At 30.9% G+C, this 21,073-nt stretch overlaps 1 protein-coding gene across 31 annotated transcripts in view; it reads right to left on the minus strand.

Annotated features, from left to right (window-relative positions):
- LOC139523959 (piezo-type mechanosensitive ion channel component 2-like) overlaps nt 1-21,073 on the minus strand; it is a 131,767-nt gene that overhangs the window by 82,708 nt on the left and 27,986 nt on the right. For 5 of the 31 annotated variants that reach the window (XM_071318436.1, XM_071318427.1, XM_071318424.1 and 2 more), the window contains 9 exons: nt 20,719-20,761; nt 16,446-16,883; nt 15,193-15,352; nt 13,975-14,076; nt 7,017-7,238; nt 6,259-6,519; nt 5,334-5,478; nt 1,569-1,628; nt 312-451 (listed from right to left, as the gene is read on the minus strand). In XM_071318436.1, coding sequence (XP_071174537.1) covers nt 312-451; nt 1,569-1,628; nt 5,334-5,478; nt 6,259-6,519; nt 7,017-7,238; nt 13,975-14,076; nt 15,193-15,352; nt 16,446-16,883; nt 20,719-20,761 — 1,571 coding nt within the window. Of the gene's footprint in view, nt 1-311; nt 452-1,568; nt 1,629-3,383; nt 3,420-4,761; nt 4,792-5,333; nt 5,479-6,258; nt 6,520-7,016; nt 7,239-9,867; nt 9,901-13,974; nt 14,077-15,192; nt 15,353-16,445; nt 16,884-20,718; nt 20,762-21,073 lie in introns of all 31 variants that reach the window. The other 26 variants (XM_071318448.1, XM_071318445.1, XM_071318433.1 and 23 more) reach the window with 13 other exon arrangements.

Here is a 21,073-nt window from a genome sequence, read left to right on the forward strand (position 1 = left end):
ATAAAAATACACCACTTTGTTACTTGAATATCTGGGCAAATATTTCATTGATAAATTTCTGGAAATTTTCATAGACAGGATGTTAAGAATGTTATAATTAATGTACTATATTTTGTGTATGTCAATAGAAGTGATAAACTTTAATAAAAGATTTAGATATCAAGTTAGTACCATAGTGTTTTAATTGCACTTCATGTATCTTTTCCCCAAAACAATCCGAAACCTCCCTATCCTCCTTAAAAAGTATATAATATAAAATCAACACATGCTTTCAAATCTGTCATCTTGTCTAGAAAGGGAGATAATCTTACCTGGAAGGTCAGTACAAAGAAGAGGAAAAGGATCATATAAATGATTCTATAAATAACCACTTCCTGTATGGAGATCAGTAACATCATTACAGCACATACAAATATCCAGTACTTAGCTAGCACACTCCACATGTATTTCCCTGTAAAATATACCACTTAAATTTACAATATTGAAGATGATGTGGAAAACTGCAAGGCGATGCGCAACAGCACCTTTTTCTACATTCCTAAGTTTCCATATTCATTGACAATATTCAATTATGTTTTTATTAACATAGATATGATTTCCGATTTTTAGATTTTTTTTAGGTAAGCAGGTTTGCTAGCATATCCTCCAAATAAATCAGTCAGCAATTGTCGCATGGCTTGAAGTTGGTCAGTACCATGTAAAAAGCAACTGCCAGAATGAGGCTGACTAACTATAGACAAAGCATTGATTCAAGGAATGAAATTATTCAGTTAAAACAGATGAGTTTAAAAGCAAGAAAATGTAAATGTTAATAAGACAATCAATTTTTAAAATTAAAGTTTAATAGAAGCATGTACAAAGAACAAAAAAATGAGCATCAGAACTTTTCCAGAATTAATTAAGGGGGTTGTCAAAAGAACTATTTTAAAAAGGCAGATAATTATCTAGAAAAAATCTACCACAAATTGCATTTGAAATGTTTATGTACCAAAGTAAGCATGACATTTCTGGAAATAAACAACATCATCCATAAAATTTTGAACTTGAATTTTTCAACCCCTTCATAATAATCTCTGGAAAAATACCAATATAACATGCTAGACTGTGAACAAAAGACGATATAAGTACATTTAAACTTATTGGAAAATGACCACAGACAAGTAATTTTAATTTGGGAAGTAAATATAGGTTTAGTATATACTGAAATAATTGTATTATTCTACCACTGAATCTTTAATGTCAATCTGAAATAAAATATTCAGTGCTCTTCAAAACAAAGTAACAAAATATTTTAAAAACAGAATTTTCCCAACTTTAATTTAAAAAAAAAAAGTGATAGTTTCAAATTAGACAAAAACATTACTTAGTTAATATCATTCATGATCTAGAAATATCAAACGTTGGTGTTGCTCAATAGTGAAAATGACTCAAAATCATACCAAGCAATAATTTGTCTTATAAGTATTTTTTTAAAAGACGAATACGACAAAAAAACACATGTTACTTTTTTTATTTATAAACAAAACAATAGAGAACTTGAAAATTCAACTGACATGAAGAACTCATACCTATTTTTTTCATAGTACTACTGTCATAACCATCAACACTATCCACTCTGGAAGGAAAACCTGTTGGAACATGCATTATTAATATACTGACACAAATAGCCATAAGTTTTCTATTCTCAAAGAATTCATTTTCCCAAAACTTCTGCATTATCAAAATATTGACACAAATAACCATAAGGTTTCTATTCTAAAAGAAAAAATTTTCCCAAAAATCTACCCTTATGCATTCAATTCAATTAATGATCTATACTTTCAATAACTTTCAAAAAAAGTCTTTTACAGTAATGTTGTTCAAAGAACACATAAATTTAGATACTGTCCATGTAAATTTAATTATACTGTAAATAACTGCTAATAACAGTTATACAATGTTGATTTAATCCCCCATTCCCACTCTTTTCTCCAATAAAGTGTGTAATATTTAAAATTCTTTGAGAATACACATCACAAACTAATTTCTATTGGTAGTTCAACTGCAGACAAAACTTAACAAAAAGTATCTAGCTACAAATGATAAAAGAATGTTGAATGTTAAAAAGAGGTCTGATGAAACAGATCTAACCTGAAATTCCCTCACTATTAATATTTATAACATTATATCAATTTTATTTTAAATGAACAAACACTTCATTAAATCTAAGATATTGTTATTTTTAAGACCAAGACATATTGCTTAGAAATATACAATTAAGAATTGTCATTAATACTTTGAGAAAATTTAACATGCCAGTTTTCAGATGACTGTTTAGTGCACATGCTGCAATAGATATCTTTTTTGAAATAGATTTTGCATGCTTTATGGACATTTTTATTCGGTTACCAAAAACTGGTAAATGTGGTTTTTTTCTACAATCATTTTAATGAAAATAAGAAATCAGTATCATTTCTACATTAAATCAATTCAACTACAACTAAGAATAGCATTCAATATGTTTTAAAAAGTACTTAGGTAAACAATGTAAAATGTTCAAAGTAAAATGTAAATTAATCGCCAATTGTTTTTTTTTAATGCCTTTTTTTACTTTAAATATAACAAATCTTAAATGATCTCATTTCTAAAATGCATGCATATCTGATAATATTTTTTTCAATCTATACAATTACGACCTTATAAAAAACATATGATGCAGAACAAACACTTTCCACTACACCAAGGCATACTCAGCTCACATGACCCATACCAGGAAGTATAAACAAAATCAAAATAACCTCTAAACCAGGCCATTTTTACCTAAACCCTTCTTTTTCATTTCTATCTTTAGCCTCTAAATTTGGGATCATTTCAATACTATACTGTGTCAATATATTCTAGCAATTTGACCTCATTAGCCATTGTTAAATTTATTATTCCTTCACCTCAAGCTTGTAGCAGTTTTCTCTTTTTCATGCAGAAAAAATTATGCTTTACAGTTAAATGTTTGTTGATGATAAAACTGATTTATTTTTTAGATAATGTTTTATTTTTCTTCGTTGATAAATAATTCATAAACATGTTGCAGTTTTAAATGAAAAGCACAGTTTTTATTTGTGCAGATGCTTTCTCATTTCGTGAATGACTTTTAAAAATCTCATAAATTATAAAATCAAAAAGAAAATTTTTAAAAAAGAATGAAAACAAATAACGAAATGAGGTAGCATTGCAGAAGAGAAAACTTTTCCCTCTAAATAATTTCTTCTTAAGATACTTATATCAAAACAAGAATATAAAATTCAAATCTGGTTGAAAAGGAGTAGGCAATTCCTTAATGAATTAAAACTTTGAATTGAAAATTGTCATTATTCTTAAGAAGAAAGGGTTAAGTTTGTTAATCTTACGTTTATAATCTAAACTCCGCAGCTGCATCCAACCACCTAAGAGTTTGCATGTACAGATAAAATCTCTTGTAGTGTTTATTTTCAGTCTTTTATCAAATAAATTAATGTGTGTATTCCATTTAAATATGTATACCCAAATGTATAATTTTTTGAAAGAAACAAAAACAAATCCTTACTAAACCCAATAGGGAGAGAGTAACCCAAACATCCAACAAGTAAAACCAAAGTTGATAAGAATAAACATGAAAAGACAGATTGATTGTTGCTCATTTCACATCCAGTGGCAAAATATCATGCATAGTCGGGACAATAACAAATCAACACTAATACAATAAGAAATTGGGTCAACTGGGATGAAGGACAGGCAAATAGGTCAGGGCAACAACAAATCAAAATTTATACAATAAGAAATTGGGTAAACTGGGATGAAGGACTGGAAAATTGGACTACCACTGGAAAATAAAGGTACTGGTATGTTGGATAGAAATTTGACCTTACAAAAGGCCAACTACAGACCCATCAAAGAGTTGTTACAACGAATCTTTACCTTGCTGAGAACCTGGTGCTCTCTCTAAATTGGTAATAAAGATAGAAAAGTAACAAACTTCTATTTTAAACCTTAACAAACCAGGTTGACTATACTATATTGAAATAGGGAAAACATGATGTACCAGGTAACTCACAAGTTCAGATACTTCTAACCTTTGAAGGCTATTGTAGAAAACTTCTATGAACGGAAATGCATTAAAATCAAAAGTAATTTATGTAAATTATTTTACTTAAAATAGTTTTGGGAAACAAATAGCCAATCAGCTTCAAATATAGGACCAGCAAGGTCCTTATGTACAAAATTTTTTATTTATACACAAGAGTGCACACGCTGAAATGTCTCGCCTTCTTTACTAATCATTGATATCATATTGATAGTCCTTAATATAAAGCTTTATTACAACTGTCTCATAAACTTAACATTAACCAAGATAACTAAACATTGACCAATGAACCATGAAAATGAGGTCAAGGTCAGATGAACCATGCCAGGCAGACATTTTAACAATTCTTACATAAAAAAAATATAGTTGACCTATTGCATATAGTTTAAGAAAAACAGACCAAAACACAAAAACTTAACTATAACCACTGAACCATGAAAACAAAAGTTGCAGGCTCGACAAAAACTATCCAACAATGGCCGTTTACACTAATTGATAACTTTGTCAACGATTTCATCCTATTAAAGAAAATTGGTTTGCTATGTTTTCTGACTAATACTATTTGCATGCTGTAAATCATGAAAGATGCATGTTACATCCTATTCATTTTTCTACTATATATGTACTGGTATAATTATTCTTGTATACTACTAGTGTGCAAGTACCTGTCGATTCAGAGTCTAACAATTGTGAGTCTAATGATGTCATCAAAAAGAAAAAAAAATACTTCTTTACTGGTTATAATACAGAAGAACATATTTGAACATAGAAGTCAAATTTCAAGACTTGTTTAATTTGTTTTTTTTATGATTACAACACATAATTTCTAACATATATTACATGTTAAAAACTATGAATTCATTCATTTTATCCGTGTTCTACCAATTTTTTAAATTGTGTTGGTCAAAGGAAGCCATCAAATTTCAATTTTTAACAAAAAATAGCACTGAAAATTGTATCAATTTGTTTCCTAGGGGTTTGGTAGCTGGATATATATATATATATATATATGTGATTATTTTTTCAGATGAAAATTGATATTCACAAAAATAAATGAATCCATAGTATTTTCAAGATTTGTAAGAATTATCTGAAGACATTCGTGCATAACAAACTTACAACAATGACTAGAAGTATATATCAGCATAAATGCATAATATTTCAACATGAAAAATAAAGTTTAATCAAATTTCCGATTAAAAAAAATATTTGAAGAGATGTTTGGGTTTGTACATACTAAAGAATGACCGAGCAGACGGCGACTGGGGTGAATCACCATTAGGAGACACATCTTCCATTTGATATCCAAGATGGTACTTTCTTTCTTTTCTTTCTCTCATAAACTGTCTTAGTGTCAACCAAAACATAGCTGTAAACAGGATCTACAAACCAAAATATTTACTTTAAACAGTAATTTTTCTCCTATACAAATGCTGTTCAACAAAAAATTGCAATTTACTCATTTAATATAGAGCAGTGTTCATGGAAATTTGCAGTATGGTTTCAAAATAAGATGTGATATGGTTGCTTAAATATACTCACTAACATCAATAAATAAATGAAATTCCAAATAAATAACCCTACAGATGCAAATCTTTAATTGTTTCACAATTTGTCATGTCTTCTATAGCAGATTACATGGTATCATTTTTGCTCATTGTTGAAGGCTGTAATCCCACAAAGGTGACCTTTAATTGCTTACATTTACATTATTTGGACTCATTTAGATTGGTGTCTAATTGCATTGGCAAGCACACCACATCTCCTAATCTTATATACATATTGTAAGTTTGCTTAAATATCACATTTATGCACTTGATTTTAGTGCAATTTCCACCCCCCTGCTAGTAAAATACCACACCCCATTTTTTTTTTTTTTAAATAAAGCAAAACACAAGAGACATTTTTTTTGTTTTGAATATTTAGAGATCAATGATCTTTCAAATCAATGAGAAAATTAAGAGTCCATGAAGTAAAGTGAAACCTATTTTAGCCCAACCAATTTGAAACAAACTAATTTGTTTTGATAGGTAAGTTTCTAAAGACTATTCACTGTATGTCATAATATACAAAAGTTCATGTTACACAGTTTTTTCAGTTTAATGCAGATTTGATAAAGATTAGTTTTTCGGTAAATTTACAATATGAATCTATTTTTATACCTGTACAGCTAGTTGTAAACATGGGTAAGGAAAGGTCTTCAGTCCAACCTCGTTCAATTTCACTCCATTTACTACTTCTGGTAGCTCGTTTTTCAAATTCATTCCAAAGACATACTGGATTATCAGAAGACATTCCCCATAGACTACCAGCAATGGAGATATACACAAGGTCAGCTCGCGAGACTTTGGAACCATCCACACTATACAGGCTCCCAACAGTAATACAAAAGTCAACCAGCTATGGAAAGTGATACTCCAGGCCTGAAAATAAAAAATTACATCATTTGAGTCTTCCAATGAAAATATGTCATGTTGTATCAAAAATGGCAGTGCTAATTATCTGTCACAACAGTTTAAATACTAGTTACAACACTGTCTCCTGTTAAGAGGATACAGCTCTAGAAAACATGTTTAACCTTATCGTATTCTGTGTGTGCCTGTCCCAAGTCAACAGCCTCTAATTCAGTGTATACATTGGTTATTTATTTGTCTGTCATTGGTAGAAACATAAATCAGGGTGTTCTTTTTTTCAATTGTTTTATATTTTGTCATATCTGGACCTTTCTATAGCTTTTAAAATATGTGTGATGGAGTTTGCTAGTTGTTGAAAGCCGTACAGTAATCTATAGTTGATTATGTCTCATTTGGATAGATTTCTCATTGGGATTCATACCACATCTGCTTATTTTTATATCGATAGCTTTTTTCATCATGCTAATGAATTCTACATTACCCTGTTACTGTGATTGTTGACCTACCATCATTGCAATCAGAGCTAAAACATAACTCTGTTTCATTGCATAAACAAAGATGGACACCATATAGGGACGTTTGACATCTTCTTTTGGTTGTTTTTTCTTCTTGGCTGGTTTAGTGTCACCGTCAGCTTCATCTTCATCAGAATCAAAAGCTGCAGACATGGCCGGGGAACCTTCCTTGTCAAAGGTGCTATACGATGCATTCTCATTTTCTACCAATCGCTGAAAAGTACAGCATATAAAATTACTGACCATGAATTGTTATGATATTAAGTGTCAAGTTTACTTTACTGTGTCTTGACTTTCACTTTTGAAGTACAAGAAGTTATAACCCCAAAATTGTCTATGTCATCAAAATCCTTACTTTTTACAAGAGTGCACACACTGAAATGTCTCGCCTTCTTTACTAATCATTGATATTATGTTGATAGTCCTAAGTATAAAGCTTTATTACAACTGTCACATAAACTTAACATTAACCAAGATAGCTAAACAAAGACCAATGAACCATGAAAATGAGGTCAAGGTCAGATGAACCATGCCAGGCAGACAAGTACAGCTAACAAAGCTTCCATACAACAAATATAGTTGACCTATTACTTATAGTTTAAGAAAAATAGACCAAAACACAAAAACTTAACACTGTGCAATGAACCTTGCAATTGAGGTCAAATACAGTAGACCTATTGCATAAAGTATGAGAAAAACAGACCAAAACACAAAAACTTAACTATAACCACTGAACCATAAAAATGAGGTCAAGGTCAGATGACACCTGCCAGTTGGACATGTACACCTTCCAGTTCTTCCATACACCAAATCTACTAGCCCTATTGCTTATAGTATCTGAGATATGGAATTAACCACCAAAACTTAACCTTGTTCACTGATCCATGAAATGAGGTCGAGGTCAAGTGAAAACTGTCTGACGTGCATGAGGACCGTGCAAGGTATGCACATACCAAATATATTTATCCTATTACTTATAATAAGAGAGAATTCAACATTACAAAAATTCTGAACTTTTTTTTCAAGTGGTCACTGAACCATGAAAATGAGGTCAAGGACATTGGACATGTGACTGATGGAACTTCGTAACATGAGGCATTTATATACAAAGTATGAAGCATCCAGGTCTTTCACCTTCTAAAATATAAACCTTTTAAGAAGTTAGCTAACGCCGCCACCGGATCACTATCCCTATGTCGAGCTTTCTGCAACAAAAGTTGCAGGCTCGACAAAAACACATTTGCAATGAACCAATAAGACAAATTATGAACTTCTTATAACAATTATTTATGTAGAAGTAAACCCAATCTACCGTATATATACCTCTCCCAAAATATTGAATTAGTTTTGAGTTATGGTTAAAATGTTAAATATGTGTATATCTTGTGCAATATTTTAAAGCTTAAAGCAATTGAATGCAAATAAATTATAATAAAAAACATAATGTAACAAGCAAAAACATATCTCGTACACAAGGTTAGTACATTAGTAAATATATAAAAATAAATAAAAATAAATAAAAATAATGAAGAAACAAATTAACGGATGCATGTCATTTCATACCTTAACCATTTTGTACCCAAAATCTGTTATTTCGTACCCTTGATCAAAAGATTTCGTACCATATAGACTTAAATCTTTTTCTTAACAAATATTATTAAATCATTGAAGTTTTGTCCATCAATTGGTATTATCAGATTTATAATTTAAAAAAGAAAAGATCCTTTATACTGCTTAATGTAAAAAAAATATAATTAAAAGTTATATTTCTAATGTTTTATATGTACCATTTAAGAATGCAAAAATGTTATTAAACATTTTGAAAAGTAAAAATGTTATTAAACATTTTGAAAAGTAAAAATGTTATTAAACATTTTGAAAAGTAAAAATGTTATTTAACATTTTGAAAAGTAAAAATGTTATTAAACATTTTGAAAATGGTTTTAATTTAAGAAAGTTTTTTTATTACAACATAAGCAGATAATGCTTCAAGGAGGAGAAAATTTCTAAAAAGACCTATAAATGATTCAAAACCAAATTTCATACTAAATAGGCCTGAACATATTGCCACTTGATGTTAAGCAAGCAACAATCGACCAATCAAAAGGGTATTTGATGATATAAAATTTAGATCAGCGCAGGGGTCGAAATTAGCCCTGGTCCAATGGTCTGGGACCAGTAGAATTTGCATCGGACTAGTAGATTTTGTAAGCTGGTGGTCCGGCGGACCAGTTGATTTTTTTCGATAAAATTCTCTGATTGCATCACAATCCCAGTTTGTTTACATAACAAATTACCAGTGATTACCTGAGAAATCAATTACGCGGTGCTGAAGGTATTAAAATTGATTAAGTTAATTAATATCTCGGGTTTCGTCCTTCACAATAAACAAAATATGGAAATTTTTGGAAGGGGTTAATACTTTATCAAAATCAGGATACAATAACTTCTTTGATTAATGTATTTAATATATGTTAAAGGCATGAAAATAGAAGTAAGCATCTTTAATTTATGTTGGAGTTTGTCAAATGTAAGTTTTTCAGGACCAGTAGATTTTGTACAGGACCAGTAGAAATTTCAGTCCACTGGTCCGGCTGGCCATTACACAAAAAACCTTAAATTCGACCCCTGGATCAGCGTAAACTATGGTCATATGGAGTATACATTATAATCTTTTATACAGGTTTTACCATGAAATGACACACTTATCTTCCTTATGGTATAAAATGGCATACATATAGATCCTTCGTATGGTACTAATGATCTTGCATGAGGTTCCAAATGGTCAAGGTACAAAGTGGTCAGGTAACCAAATGACAATAATTATTTTTTTCAAATTTACCATTTCCAAGAAACCACAAACAATGAATTCATTCTGCAAATTTAAAAGGGAAAAATTGTGGTTAAATGTAATGTAATGTTAATTTCAAATTATTTTTAAAATATGTTATTTTCTAATTTAATTTTTTTACATTCCTCAAAAAGCAGTTTATGTTTTAATTAAAATACCTCCTCCAAAATATCAATTGATTGAGACAACTGGTAAAATAGTGTTAAGTATCTGTTTTCTATCCAATTAAAGATTTGGTGGAATTTCCTTCCTTTCTTCCTTCCTTCAGCAATTTGTCTTCATTCCTAATCTATTTTGATTTATTTTAATTTCTTGATTTTGCAACAACTTAACTATTTTTCTAATTCTATGTTCATATTTATCTACATTTCGAAAAGGAAAGGTAAATTTAAATCCAACCAAAAACACTTCTTTATTGTAAAAGCACTATACTGGATGCATGCTAAAGGACATACAAATCCCCTAGCTCTAAGTCTGCAATCAGAACCAGTTTATTCAACTAGCTACAGTTGTAGAATGAACATCAATAAAAGACCAATCAAAAGTTTACAAAAATAAAGTAACATACTCAGAAAGACTGCAAAAAAAGTAAAAATAGACATCTAGATATCTGGATATATCAGTGTCTTAAGGATACATATTCTCATCTCTCAAGAATGCCTTTCATGTTCATATTGACTGCACTATAAATTTTCTGCAACAACTAAAACTTATTTTCTTATCAAAATGACAGAAAAATTTGAACTTTCATATAATTTTGCGTTTTAAGAAATAGCTCCTGTACTAGTTTTTGTGCTGAGGTGGCGTAAAGCAATCCTGTATTAGTTTTTGTGCTGAGGTGGCGTAAAGCAATCCTGTACTAGTTTTTGTGCTGAGTTGGCGTAAAGCAATCCTGTACTATTATGAACTGATTCATTCAATGTGGATAAACAATGTAGCATGCCAAATATATATACTGGGGCCTAAGATACTAATTTCTATTTTTAACAAAATATCCTAAGATTTATGTCAACTAGATAACCCATTCTCTGCTTTTATGGCCTTTTTTAACCCTACTAATCAGTGCACTCAAGCAAGCAGTTCATGCTTTTGTGTTTTATTCACATATCAAAGTACTATCTCAAAATATTGCAGGTTTTTTTTCCAAAATGGTACTTACTGTCAGCAGGGTAGGTGCTTTTAAACAACAGAGTTTGAAAAAAAAGAGAACAAAAAATCAATAAAAGACTATTCTATCACCATAATTATAAAAAGACCCAAAAAAAATGATTTAACTGTTTTTGTCCAGGTAGCTTTATGATAACGTTTAATACATTTAAACATATCATGTTTATATGCTGTTTCTATGATGGAGGTATTTTAAACTCTCATTAGTACTCAGGATAATGACATGTGGATGTGTTATGAATAAAGACCTTGCTTTGTACTAGACTGGTACATCGAGGCAAATCTTCAGCATGTTAACTCATTAGGTAATGTTTCACAAGGAGAGATGCTACCCCTCTCCTGTGCACATTATTATGTTTGATTTAAAAAAAAAAAATAGTAAGCACATCAAAACTAAAGGCTGAAAAAAGAAATTGTAACAAGGGGGTTGTTATACAATAGAAAATAATAATATTTGTCAATGGATATAGTGTTGTTAGCTGGCACTAATATCGGTATCTAAAAACATGAGGCTCTCAAGAGCCTGAATCGCTCACCTTAATTCTTTTGGTTAAATCTCTCATCAATGATTATTTTGGCTTTTCAATTATTTAAATGTTTTTTGGATCGTACTATTTTCTTCAAGCCAAAAGCCAAAAAAAATAATCATTTTCTCCTATGTTCTATTTTAGCCATAGGAGCTATGTTTCTTGACATACAAGGAAATAAAATATAAAATTTATACTAGATACTCTGAAACTCATTTAGCCTAAGTTTGGCTGAAATTGATACAGCAGTTTCAAAGGAGAAGATTTTTTAAAGTAAGTCAACATGATGAACAAATTGTGAAAAAAGTCTTTAAAGGGCAATAACTCCTTAAGGGGTCAATTGACAATTTTGGTCAAATTGACTTAATTGAAGATCTTACTTTGCTGAACATTATTGTTGTTTACAGTTTATTTCTATCTATAATTATATTCAAGATAATAAACAAAAACAGCAAAATTTCCTTAAAATTATCAATTCAGGGGCAGCAACCCAACAACAGGTTGTCTGATTCATCTGAAAATTTCAGGGCAGATAGATCTTGACCTGATAAACAATATTACCCAACGTCAGATTTGCTCTAAATGCTTTGGTTTTTGAGTTATAAGCCAAAAACTGCATTTGACCCCTATGTTCTATTTTTAGCAATGGCGACCATGTTTGTTGATAGATCACAACTTCGGATACAATTTACAAACTAGATACCCTAAGGAACATTCAGTTAAAGTTTAGAAGTATTTGGCCCAGTAGTTTCAGAGGAGAAGATTTTTGTAAAAGATTACTAAGATTTACGAAAAATGGTTAAAAATTGACTATAAAGGGCAATAACTCCTAAAGGGGTCAACTGACCATTTCCGTCATGTTGACTTATTTGTAAATCTTACTTTGCTGAACATTATTCCTGTTTACAGTTTATCTCTATCTATAATAATATTCAAGATAATAACCAAAAACAGCAAAATTTCCTTAAAATTACCAATTCAGGGGCAGCAACCCAACAACGGGTTGTCTGATTCATCTGAAAATTTCAGGGCAGATAGATCTTGACCTGATAAACAATTTTACCCCATGTCAGATTTGCTCTAAATGCTTTGGTTTTTGAGTTATAAGCCAAAAACTGCATTTGACCCCTATGTTCTATTTTTAGCAATGGCGACCATGTTTGTTGATAGATCATAACTTCGGATACAATTTACAAACTAGATACCCTAAGGAACATTCAATTAAAGTTTGGAAGTATTTGGCCCAGTAGTTTCAGAGGAGAAGATTTTTGTAAAAGATTACTAAGATTTACGAAAAATGGTTAAAAATTGACTATATAGGGCAATAACTCCTAAAGGGGTCAACTGACCATTTCCGTCATGTTGACTTATTTGTAAATCTTACTTTGCTGAACATTATTCCTGTTTACAGTTTATCTCTATCTATAATAATATTCAAGATAATAACCAAAAACAACAAAATTTCCAAAAAATTACCAATTCAGGGGCAGCAACCCAACAACGGGTTGTCTGATTCATCTGAAAATTTCAGGGCAGATAGATCTTGACCTGATAAACAATATTACCACGTGTCAGATTTGCTCTAAATGCTTTGGTTTTTGAGTTATAAGCCAAAAACTGCATTTGACCCCTATGTTCTATTTTTAGCAATGGCGACCATGTTTGTTGATAGATCAAAACTTCGGATACAATTTATAAATTAGATACCCTAAGGAACATTCAGTTAAAGTTTGAAAATATTTGGCCCAGTAGTTTCAGAGGAGAAGATTCTTGAAATAGTTTACGACGACAGACGACAGACGACAGACGACGACAGACGATGGACAACGACGGACGCCAAGTGATGGCATAAGCTCACTTGTCCCTTCGGGACAGGTGAGCTAAAAAAATTCAGTGGTGAGTAGGTTTGTATAGAAAAATAAAACTTGATCCTGCCAACATTTTGAGACAGTTTTTAACATTGTCAAATTAATTTTTACCCTTGTCTTTCCCTGTTTAAAAAAGAGTTAAATTTTTATTTTATAATTTGAATTAATATTAAACCGAATATTACTAGTATAAATTATAAAAAAAGTATTCATAGTTAAAAAAAAAAATGTTTTACAGAAATTAGTAATTAAAGTAAATAACAGAAATATTTATTATTTATTTATTATTCTATATTCTGTAAGTTTCATTTCTATTCTCTTTATAAAACAATAACCCTGTTAAATTTTTTTTAAAACATATAACAATTTAAGCAGTCCCTCATTCCCCCAGAAACAAAAATGCAACAAAATCAAGAAATTAAAATGTTAAAACTATAATACGATACAACAAAACATGCGCTTGTAATAAATACATGGAACTAAAGCAATATTGATAATAAAGGGTATTCCCCGTAAAATTGGAAATTCCACCCAACCTCTCTTTGGCTAAGATCCTGTAGGGCTACCTGCCGTTCTGACGACTTTCTTGATTTTTTACTACGGGTTCTTGCTTTCGGTTCCTCTATGATTATGAGTTCCTGTAAAACACGCCAACATGCAAAATGCAAAAAACATATAAAAAATTTAACTGGTTGAAACATTTCTGCATAGCATTTGTTTTTTCGCAGTCATGGTAAAGACTCTCCGAAAAATTGCAGATGCCTTTCAAAGCCCCAATATTTAAACTGGATATTAAATTAAAACATCATCTATCACCATATATAAAAAATTGCCAGGATATGATTTAAAATTAAATTTTTCAAAACTGCTAATTAAAATGCTACACAGACATGACAGAATAAACCAAATGCATTTATGAGAAAAATCACAAAATCAATTCTTAGGACAAACAACATGCTATTTCATTACAATAGACATCTAAAATTATTTATATAGTGTGCATATTAATTACAAAAGGAATAAGTCAAATTGTAAAAAAACATAAAAAACTATAAATCAACAAATTGATACACTTTGGCATCTTCCCCTGTTATGTCATGGAAAGAACATGTTTTACAAACAAAAAAAAGAAAGTTAAAATCCCTAAAATTAAACAATCCGAAAGCAGGCTTATAATGCCATTAATGGCATCAGAAACTCCATTCTGCAGTTAGGAATAATTTGAGGATACAAAATGACATCTTCCTTTTGTAGATGTAGAAAAGTTCACATGGGAAACTATAAAAAAATATTGGGATTAATTAATGGTGCACAATGCAGTTAAAATAAAACAAAAATTTCAATCATGAAAATAGAATCATATCATTTATGAACATTTATGAGTAAAAGTTGTAGAGTGTGTCACTGAGACAGCATTTATAAGTGTCTATACCCCACTTAAGTGTATTAACTGATAGATGTATCCAATCCAAATTGTGAAAGCCAGCACCTCTTTACAGACAGTGCACAAAATCAACAAACTACCAACTAAAATCTTTTGAAAGTATGTAAAATAAAAAAATAAATCTTCTTTTCGCTTAAGTTCTGTAAGTGCAGAAAATAAAATAAAAAAGACTGCAATGGAGACTTTTAATAGTTCATGCAATTTAATATAAAAAATGTTAATCATTATGGAATATTCTTACATTGCTTTTTATCTAGATAAATATTCAGAGTTAAAGGGAAGTAACTCACCAATGTAAACCATACATTACCTTACGATGTAACCATTGCCTGCTTTCTATAGCCAGTGTGAAGTACAACAGCAATAAGATTCCAGGATTGACAAACCATGGCCACTGACTAGCATCATGGAAGTCAACATACCAAGTTCTTTCACAATCAGTCTTAATGATGCCTGTTAGTCCTATTATTCTGAAATTTTACAAACAAGTGGTGAAAAAAAAAATTTGTCATGCAGCAAGAATAAACCTGATAAAACAGACATTTTTCGTTCATTTTTTTTATATAAATAAGGCCGTTAGTTTTCTTGTTTGAATTGTTTTACATTGTCTTATCGGGGCCTTTTATAGCTGACTATGCGGTATGGGCTTTGCTCATTGTTGAATGCCGTACGGTGACCTATAGTTGTTAATGTCTGTGTCATTTTGGTCTTTTGTGGATAGTTGTCTCATTGGCAATCATACTACATCTTCTTTTTTATATGAATAACTAATGTGAAAAATGCAAGAGAATTTTGGTCAAATTTTGAAGACCTTCAGTTCATTGATGAGATTATATGAATAACATAAGCTGAGAGGATGAAAGAGCAGATTATCATCCAGAGAAAAACATTGTCAGCTGAAGCAAGGTAACAATCTGCTCTACTATTCTCTCAGTTATAAATACAAATATGAATAATTAATTTTACTCAGCTAAGTCAGCTTTCTGTAAATATTGTCTTTAAAACTATGGATTTTGTTTTGTTATTTTAGGCATGCAACAATCAATTGATATGTTGTGCACACTGAATAAGCAAGATATATTTGTCCCTGGACATTACATTCTATGATCAATTTCCTGCTCTTAGCCAGGAAACCCTGACAGTAATGATCTCTTGTTTTTGTTAAATCTTAACGCTTTTGTCCTTTAAGGTATTGGTAACTGATAGCAGATCTTTGATCTTCTCTTTTACATTCAATCATAACTTTTTCAAGTAAGAAACATATCATAAGGACATGTCTTTTGTTGACCCCTAGATGTCTTGTGTTTTGTGTTGCGCTTTTTATATTGCTTTCTCAGTTTTGAATATGAACATTCTCTTTTATTTATATGTGTTTTTTCCCCTTCATTTCATGTATAAAGTTTTGTTAAAATCTCATTTTACTTGCTCTTTTCGCTGTAATCAAGCAGGATACAACACTTCCCAGGTTCAAATCAATTTTAAGAGAAAAATATTTTCTTTGCAAGGTACAAATACGCCTCTTACTGAACATCAGGCTCGGTCTACATGACTTATGTTACATACCTTGCTTCGAGAGATTTAGGATCAACCAAATCCTGGAAAAACGGGAACTGGTATAGATGTAAGACACAAAGGTGTAGACCACTCCACACAAGTACAACAAATCTATACACTGCAAATTTATATCCAAGAGCGTTATAAAAAGCCCACCATGTTGATATGTACAGGAATGATAGGAAGTAAAAAGCTCCCAAAATTGAAGGCACAATAATTCCGCTAGCTGCCAAAAATAATAACACCAAGAATGTCCCAAAGAAATGTAAAAATCTTTCAGTTCGTTTTCTGCGGGTTCTGCTGACTGCGGTTGGTAATTCTGTGTCTTGACCTTCAGGAACCTTGAGAAGAACGTAACAGATCACAAAGACTAAGATGGCCGTAATAAGAACAGCAAGGTCAGGAACTATTAGACGGATTATATTAATCGCTGGTACACCATCCAATCTGAAATAGAATTACCAAAACATTAACTGGGCTATTATACACATGATTTTTAAAAATTTCAGTAGAACACAAAACCCAAATATATTTGATATAACTTTGTATCAAAATTTTAATATGGCCTACAGGAGACAACATTCTAATAAACTGCTAAGTTGTGCTGTTACACCACTGTTCAAAGTTTCTGGGAGGATTGGCACATTTGCAAACATGTTCAACCATGCCTCCTTCTGTATGTGCCTGTCCAAAGTCAGGAGCCTGTAATTCAGAGGTTGTTGTTTGTTGCTTTATTTTTTTACATAAAGCTTGCTGTTAGTTTTCTGGTTAAGTTTTACATTTGTCATTATGTCTATCTATGCTGTATGGATTTTGTTCATTGTTGAAGGCTTTACGGAAATCAAATTCTTTAAAACATTTTTAAATGCAGTATCATTTGATGGTGGCTGCAACAGAATCTTCAGAGACGACAATCAAAGGTAAAAATTGCACAAGCAGTAATATATATGTTTAAAATATTTCTACAATATCATTGCTTATTGGAATAAATTAATCAAAATCTGTATTACAGACATTTTATCAATAAAACCTCTGGGCATAAGACGTACATTTTGTAATTAAGACTTTTTATCTGGCAAGGTAAAATTTTATATAAATCAATGAATTTTCAAAAGATATAAATATCTAAACTATGGAAACAAAAATTTCTTCAGATTTCTGTGGATGCTTAATTTCAGGTATTGGGAATACCCATGTTGACAAAAGTATTGAAAATGATTTTTTTTCTAAGGACAAAAAATTCTCACAAATCAATTTAGTTATCAATATCAAAGACAACGAGTGTGTCAGCAGAGAATAAAATCACCCTCATACCTGGTACTCTAAAACGATTATATACAAAAAAGTTATGGCAAATTTCCTAACAATAACTGTCTGGGAAAGTAAGAGATTATGCAACACTTGATGTATGGGTGTGACAGAAGAAAATGTTTTTCTCTCTAAGTATACTACTATATTCTTTCTTCTTTGTCAACATTTCAAATTTTATTAATGTCAAGTGGATACACCAGTAGTGCAAAGATATATACTTTTTGCTGCATAGCAGTTAATAACAAAACATGTTAGGTGACACAAGAATTCTGCTAGTCTGGTTCAAATTAGTGGTATAATTACAAATCACAGCAGGGCTAAGAAGTTGCACTAGAGATTTTATATTCTAACTAAAAATTGTATGTTTTTTATCAATCTTTATAACCTTCTTGCTTATTAATGTATTCTTAAAGATCAAGGTCACAAACTTCAATGCTTTATTAAAGAAAAAGCTTATCTTTAAAAAAAATAAAAAAGCTTGGTTGAATTCGTTTATTGAGTTCTAAAACAAATGGAAGCAAAGTCGTTCTTAAACATTTCTCTTCTTTTTCAGATGATTCAAACAATGCAAGTTTGCAAGAGGAAGTCAAGATGATTTCATGGATAATAAATTTAGCTATTAATTTGAAATAAGTACTATAATGTACGATTATAAACTGTTTTCATTAAAATCAAGGTTAAAAGTCTCAAAAAGTACTTATTTTACAAATATCAAAGTAATCAACTCTTATTATTGGTATTTAAATGACACCAAGCTTTGTATCACATTTATGAATAATAAATTTAATCAATTTTTAATGCACATTGGATGTTAATCACATATTTTTGATATCCATTTAATTGCTTTTACCCTAAAATAATCAGAAAGTGTGTTTTATTATTGTACAGTTTGCCTGGAAACATATTTACTTGTTGAATAATTCATAGCAATGTGTGGTAAGGTAATTATTGTATGAAATATCAATTTGTTGGCCTTGAAATAGACATTAACTCCACCTTAAAATGTAAATGTTCATTTCTAAAATTAGTTTCTATAATAGTGTACTATGGTGACCTTAAAATCATCACAGTAACAAATTTTCTAAAAGTGTTTTACAGCTAATTTCCTAATGCATGCAGATGAAGACTTTGGTTAATTTGGTTGCTTGGTTTGTATATCACGTACCGTATATTGTTCAATTATATTGGGAAAATGTCCAGTTGACTTTAAATATGATATATACAGGTGTAAATATGTCATATAAATTGTTTGGAGATGTCAAACTGAATTACAAAGCTTGGATAAACAATTATACAAACAAAGCAAGCAAGCAAGCCAACCAAAGTTTTACTGTACAAGCATTAGGGAATTAACTGTAAGCACCCTCTGTCTGCTAATTTACTTATCTTCAAGGGATGTGTGTTATATAGATAAACACGAGATTACACTCTTGTGAAATACTACAAAGAATTTATCAAAAGGATATAAATAATATTTTGACAAGTGCACTTATGTGAAGGTCTTTAATTATGATCTGAAGTCCAAGTACCTCACAGTGAGATCAAAAAGGCACTTTTTCATTGACATAAAAAAGGGACCAACTCCCTAACTTCACATCTAACAACATCATGAGGTCAGCATACAAGTATGCATTGTGTAATAGATTAGCACAAAGTGTTCTATGTAACTTTGCAGCATACAAAAACAAATGATATATTCAGCAATTCTAGTTGGCAGTACAGAGACCTAGACAGAGACAGCAAGTTTTGAATTACAGAAAGGAAGAGAAGTTTATATCTGACACATAATTTTTATATTAGTTTTGTGGGTGAGGTTCAAGCTGTCCATAGTCACTGTTTTTATTCTACTTATACAAACCATGCAGGCCATTTTTCTGTTAATGGATAGGATGTTAAAAATGTTATTTATTTGAATATTTGAATATGATCAGATCAATCATATGATCAAGCACTATATTTTGTGCTTCTCAGAAGTAGTGATAAGGCCACCAATTGGTCTTATATGTTACAGAGTAGCAATTCCACTGGAACTGCCCTGTTATTCCACTAGAGTTACATTCGCATTCCACTGGAAGAATTTGGCTGGAATACCAGTGAAATAACACTGTAATTTCCACTGGAATTCCAGTGATTGCAGTGGAATAATTTGGCTGGAATACCAGTGAAATAACACTGAAATTTTCACTGTAATTCCACTGGAAAGCCAATGTAGTTCCAGTGGAATTCCAGCCAAATTATTACACTGAAAATCACTGGAATTCACAATGGAATATCATTGGTATTCCAGTGTAATTCCACTGATCTTTTTCTCTAAGGGTATCTAATTCACCCTGTATTCTCTAACCAAATTTAAACTAAAAGACGTGTCCTCTTATTTCAAATAGCATCCTATAAAAAAAGTGAAAAGCAGAGTTCTCAAAATCTTTTTTGCCTAGTGGTCCTTGAAGAAAATATGCAGGTCCTTACTAACATTTCTATTGCAAATTACCAAAATTGAATTGGGCCTTCCCAAAACTGTGCTGGTCAAATCCCTAGGACCCCAATTTATAGAGAACTCTGGAACAGGAAAGCATTGTCATGCCAGGCATATCCCCATTCTAAATTCAAAGTACAACGTCAACAGACATTTGATGTCTTACACACACATGTTACAACTTACCAATGTTGCGAAGCTGACTATATATGAAGTCATTCTTTTCAGCACTTTTGAAGAAATGTGTGACAAAAATTTTAAAAGCATTCAAGGTATAGAAAATTCCTAAAATCTGCACACAGAAAGTAGGTTTCTGACCAGTCCAAGAAGTGCTCACATGTCACAACCCATCACATTCCAGCAGCTGATTAAATATGAAGTCATACTGTCTAGTAGTTTCTGAGAAAAGTGACAAAATATCTTTTGGACGAACAGACAGACAGACTAACAAAGTGATCTACAATATAGCTTCTTATCATACTAGACAATAAATGTTACCTTTCTACAGCAATCTGTCTTGAAATATTATCATTTGTTGAACCTAAAGAAAATAAGCAATAAATATTTTATAAATATTATGACCATCAAAATGTTTGAATAAATTCATTTTCGGAGACAACAAAATGAAATGCAAGTTTCCCAGTTTCCTACTGTTTCCCCGTTTCCTACTGTTTCCCTGTTTCCTACTATCACTATGGTTTGAAATATATGTGATGCTTAGTATTTAAAATCTGAGTTTCATGACCTAAAGCAAACAAATGGGTTTGATACAGTTGCAAAAATACTTTTATTAACCAAGTTAAGACTATAATTTAAAGATAAAATTTTGTAATATCCTATAAGGTCTATAGAA

Source organism: Mytilus edulis, chromosome 5 (assembly GCF_963676685.1).
Source record: "Mytilus edulis chromosome 5, xbMytEdul2.2, whole genome shotgun sequence".
Taxonomy (NCBI): Eukaryota; Metazoa; Mollusca; class Bivalvia; order Mytilida; family Mytilidae; genus Mytilus; species Mytilus edulis.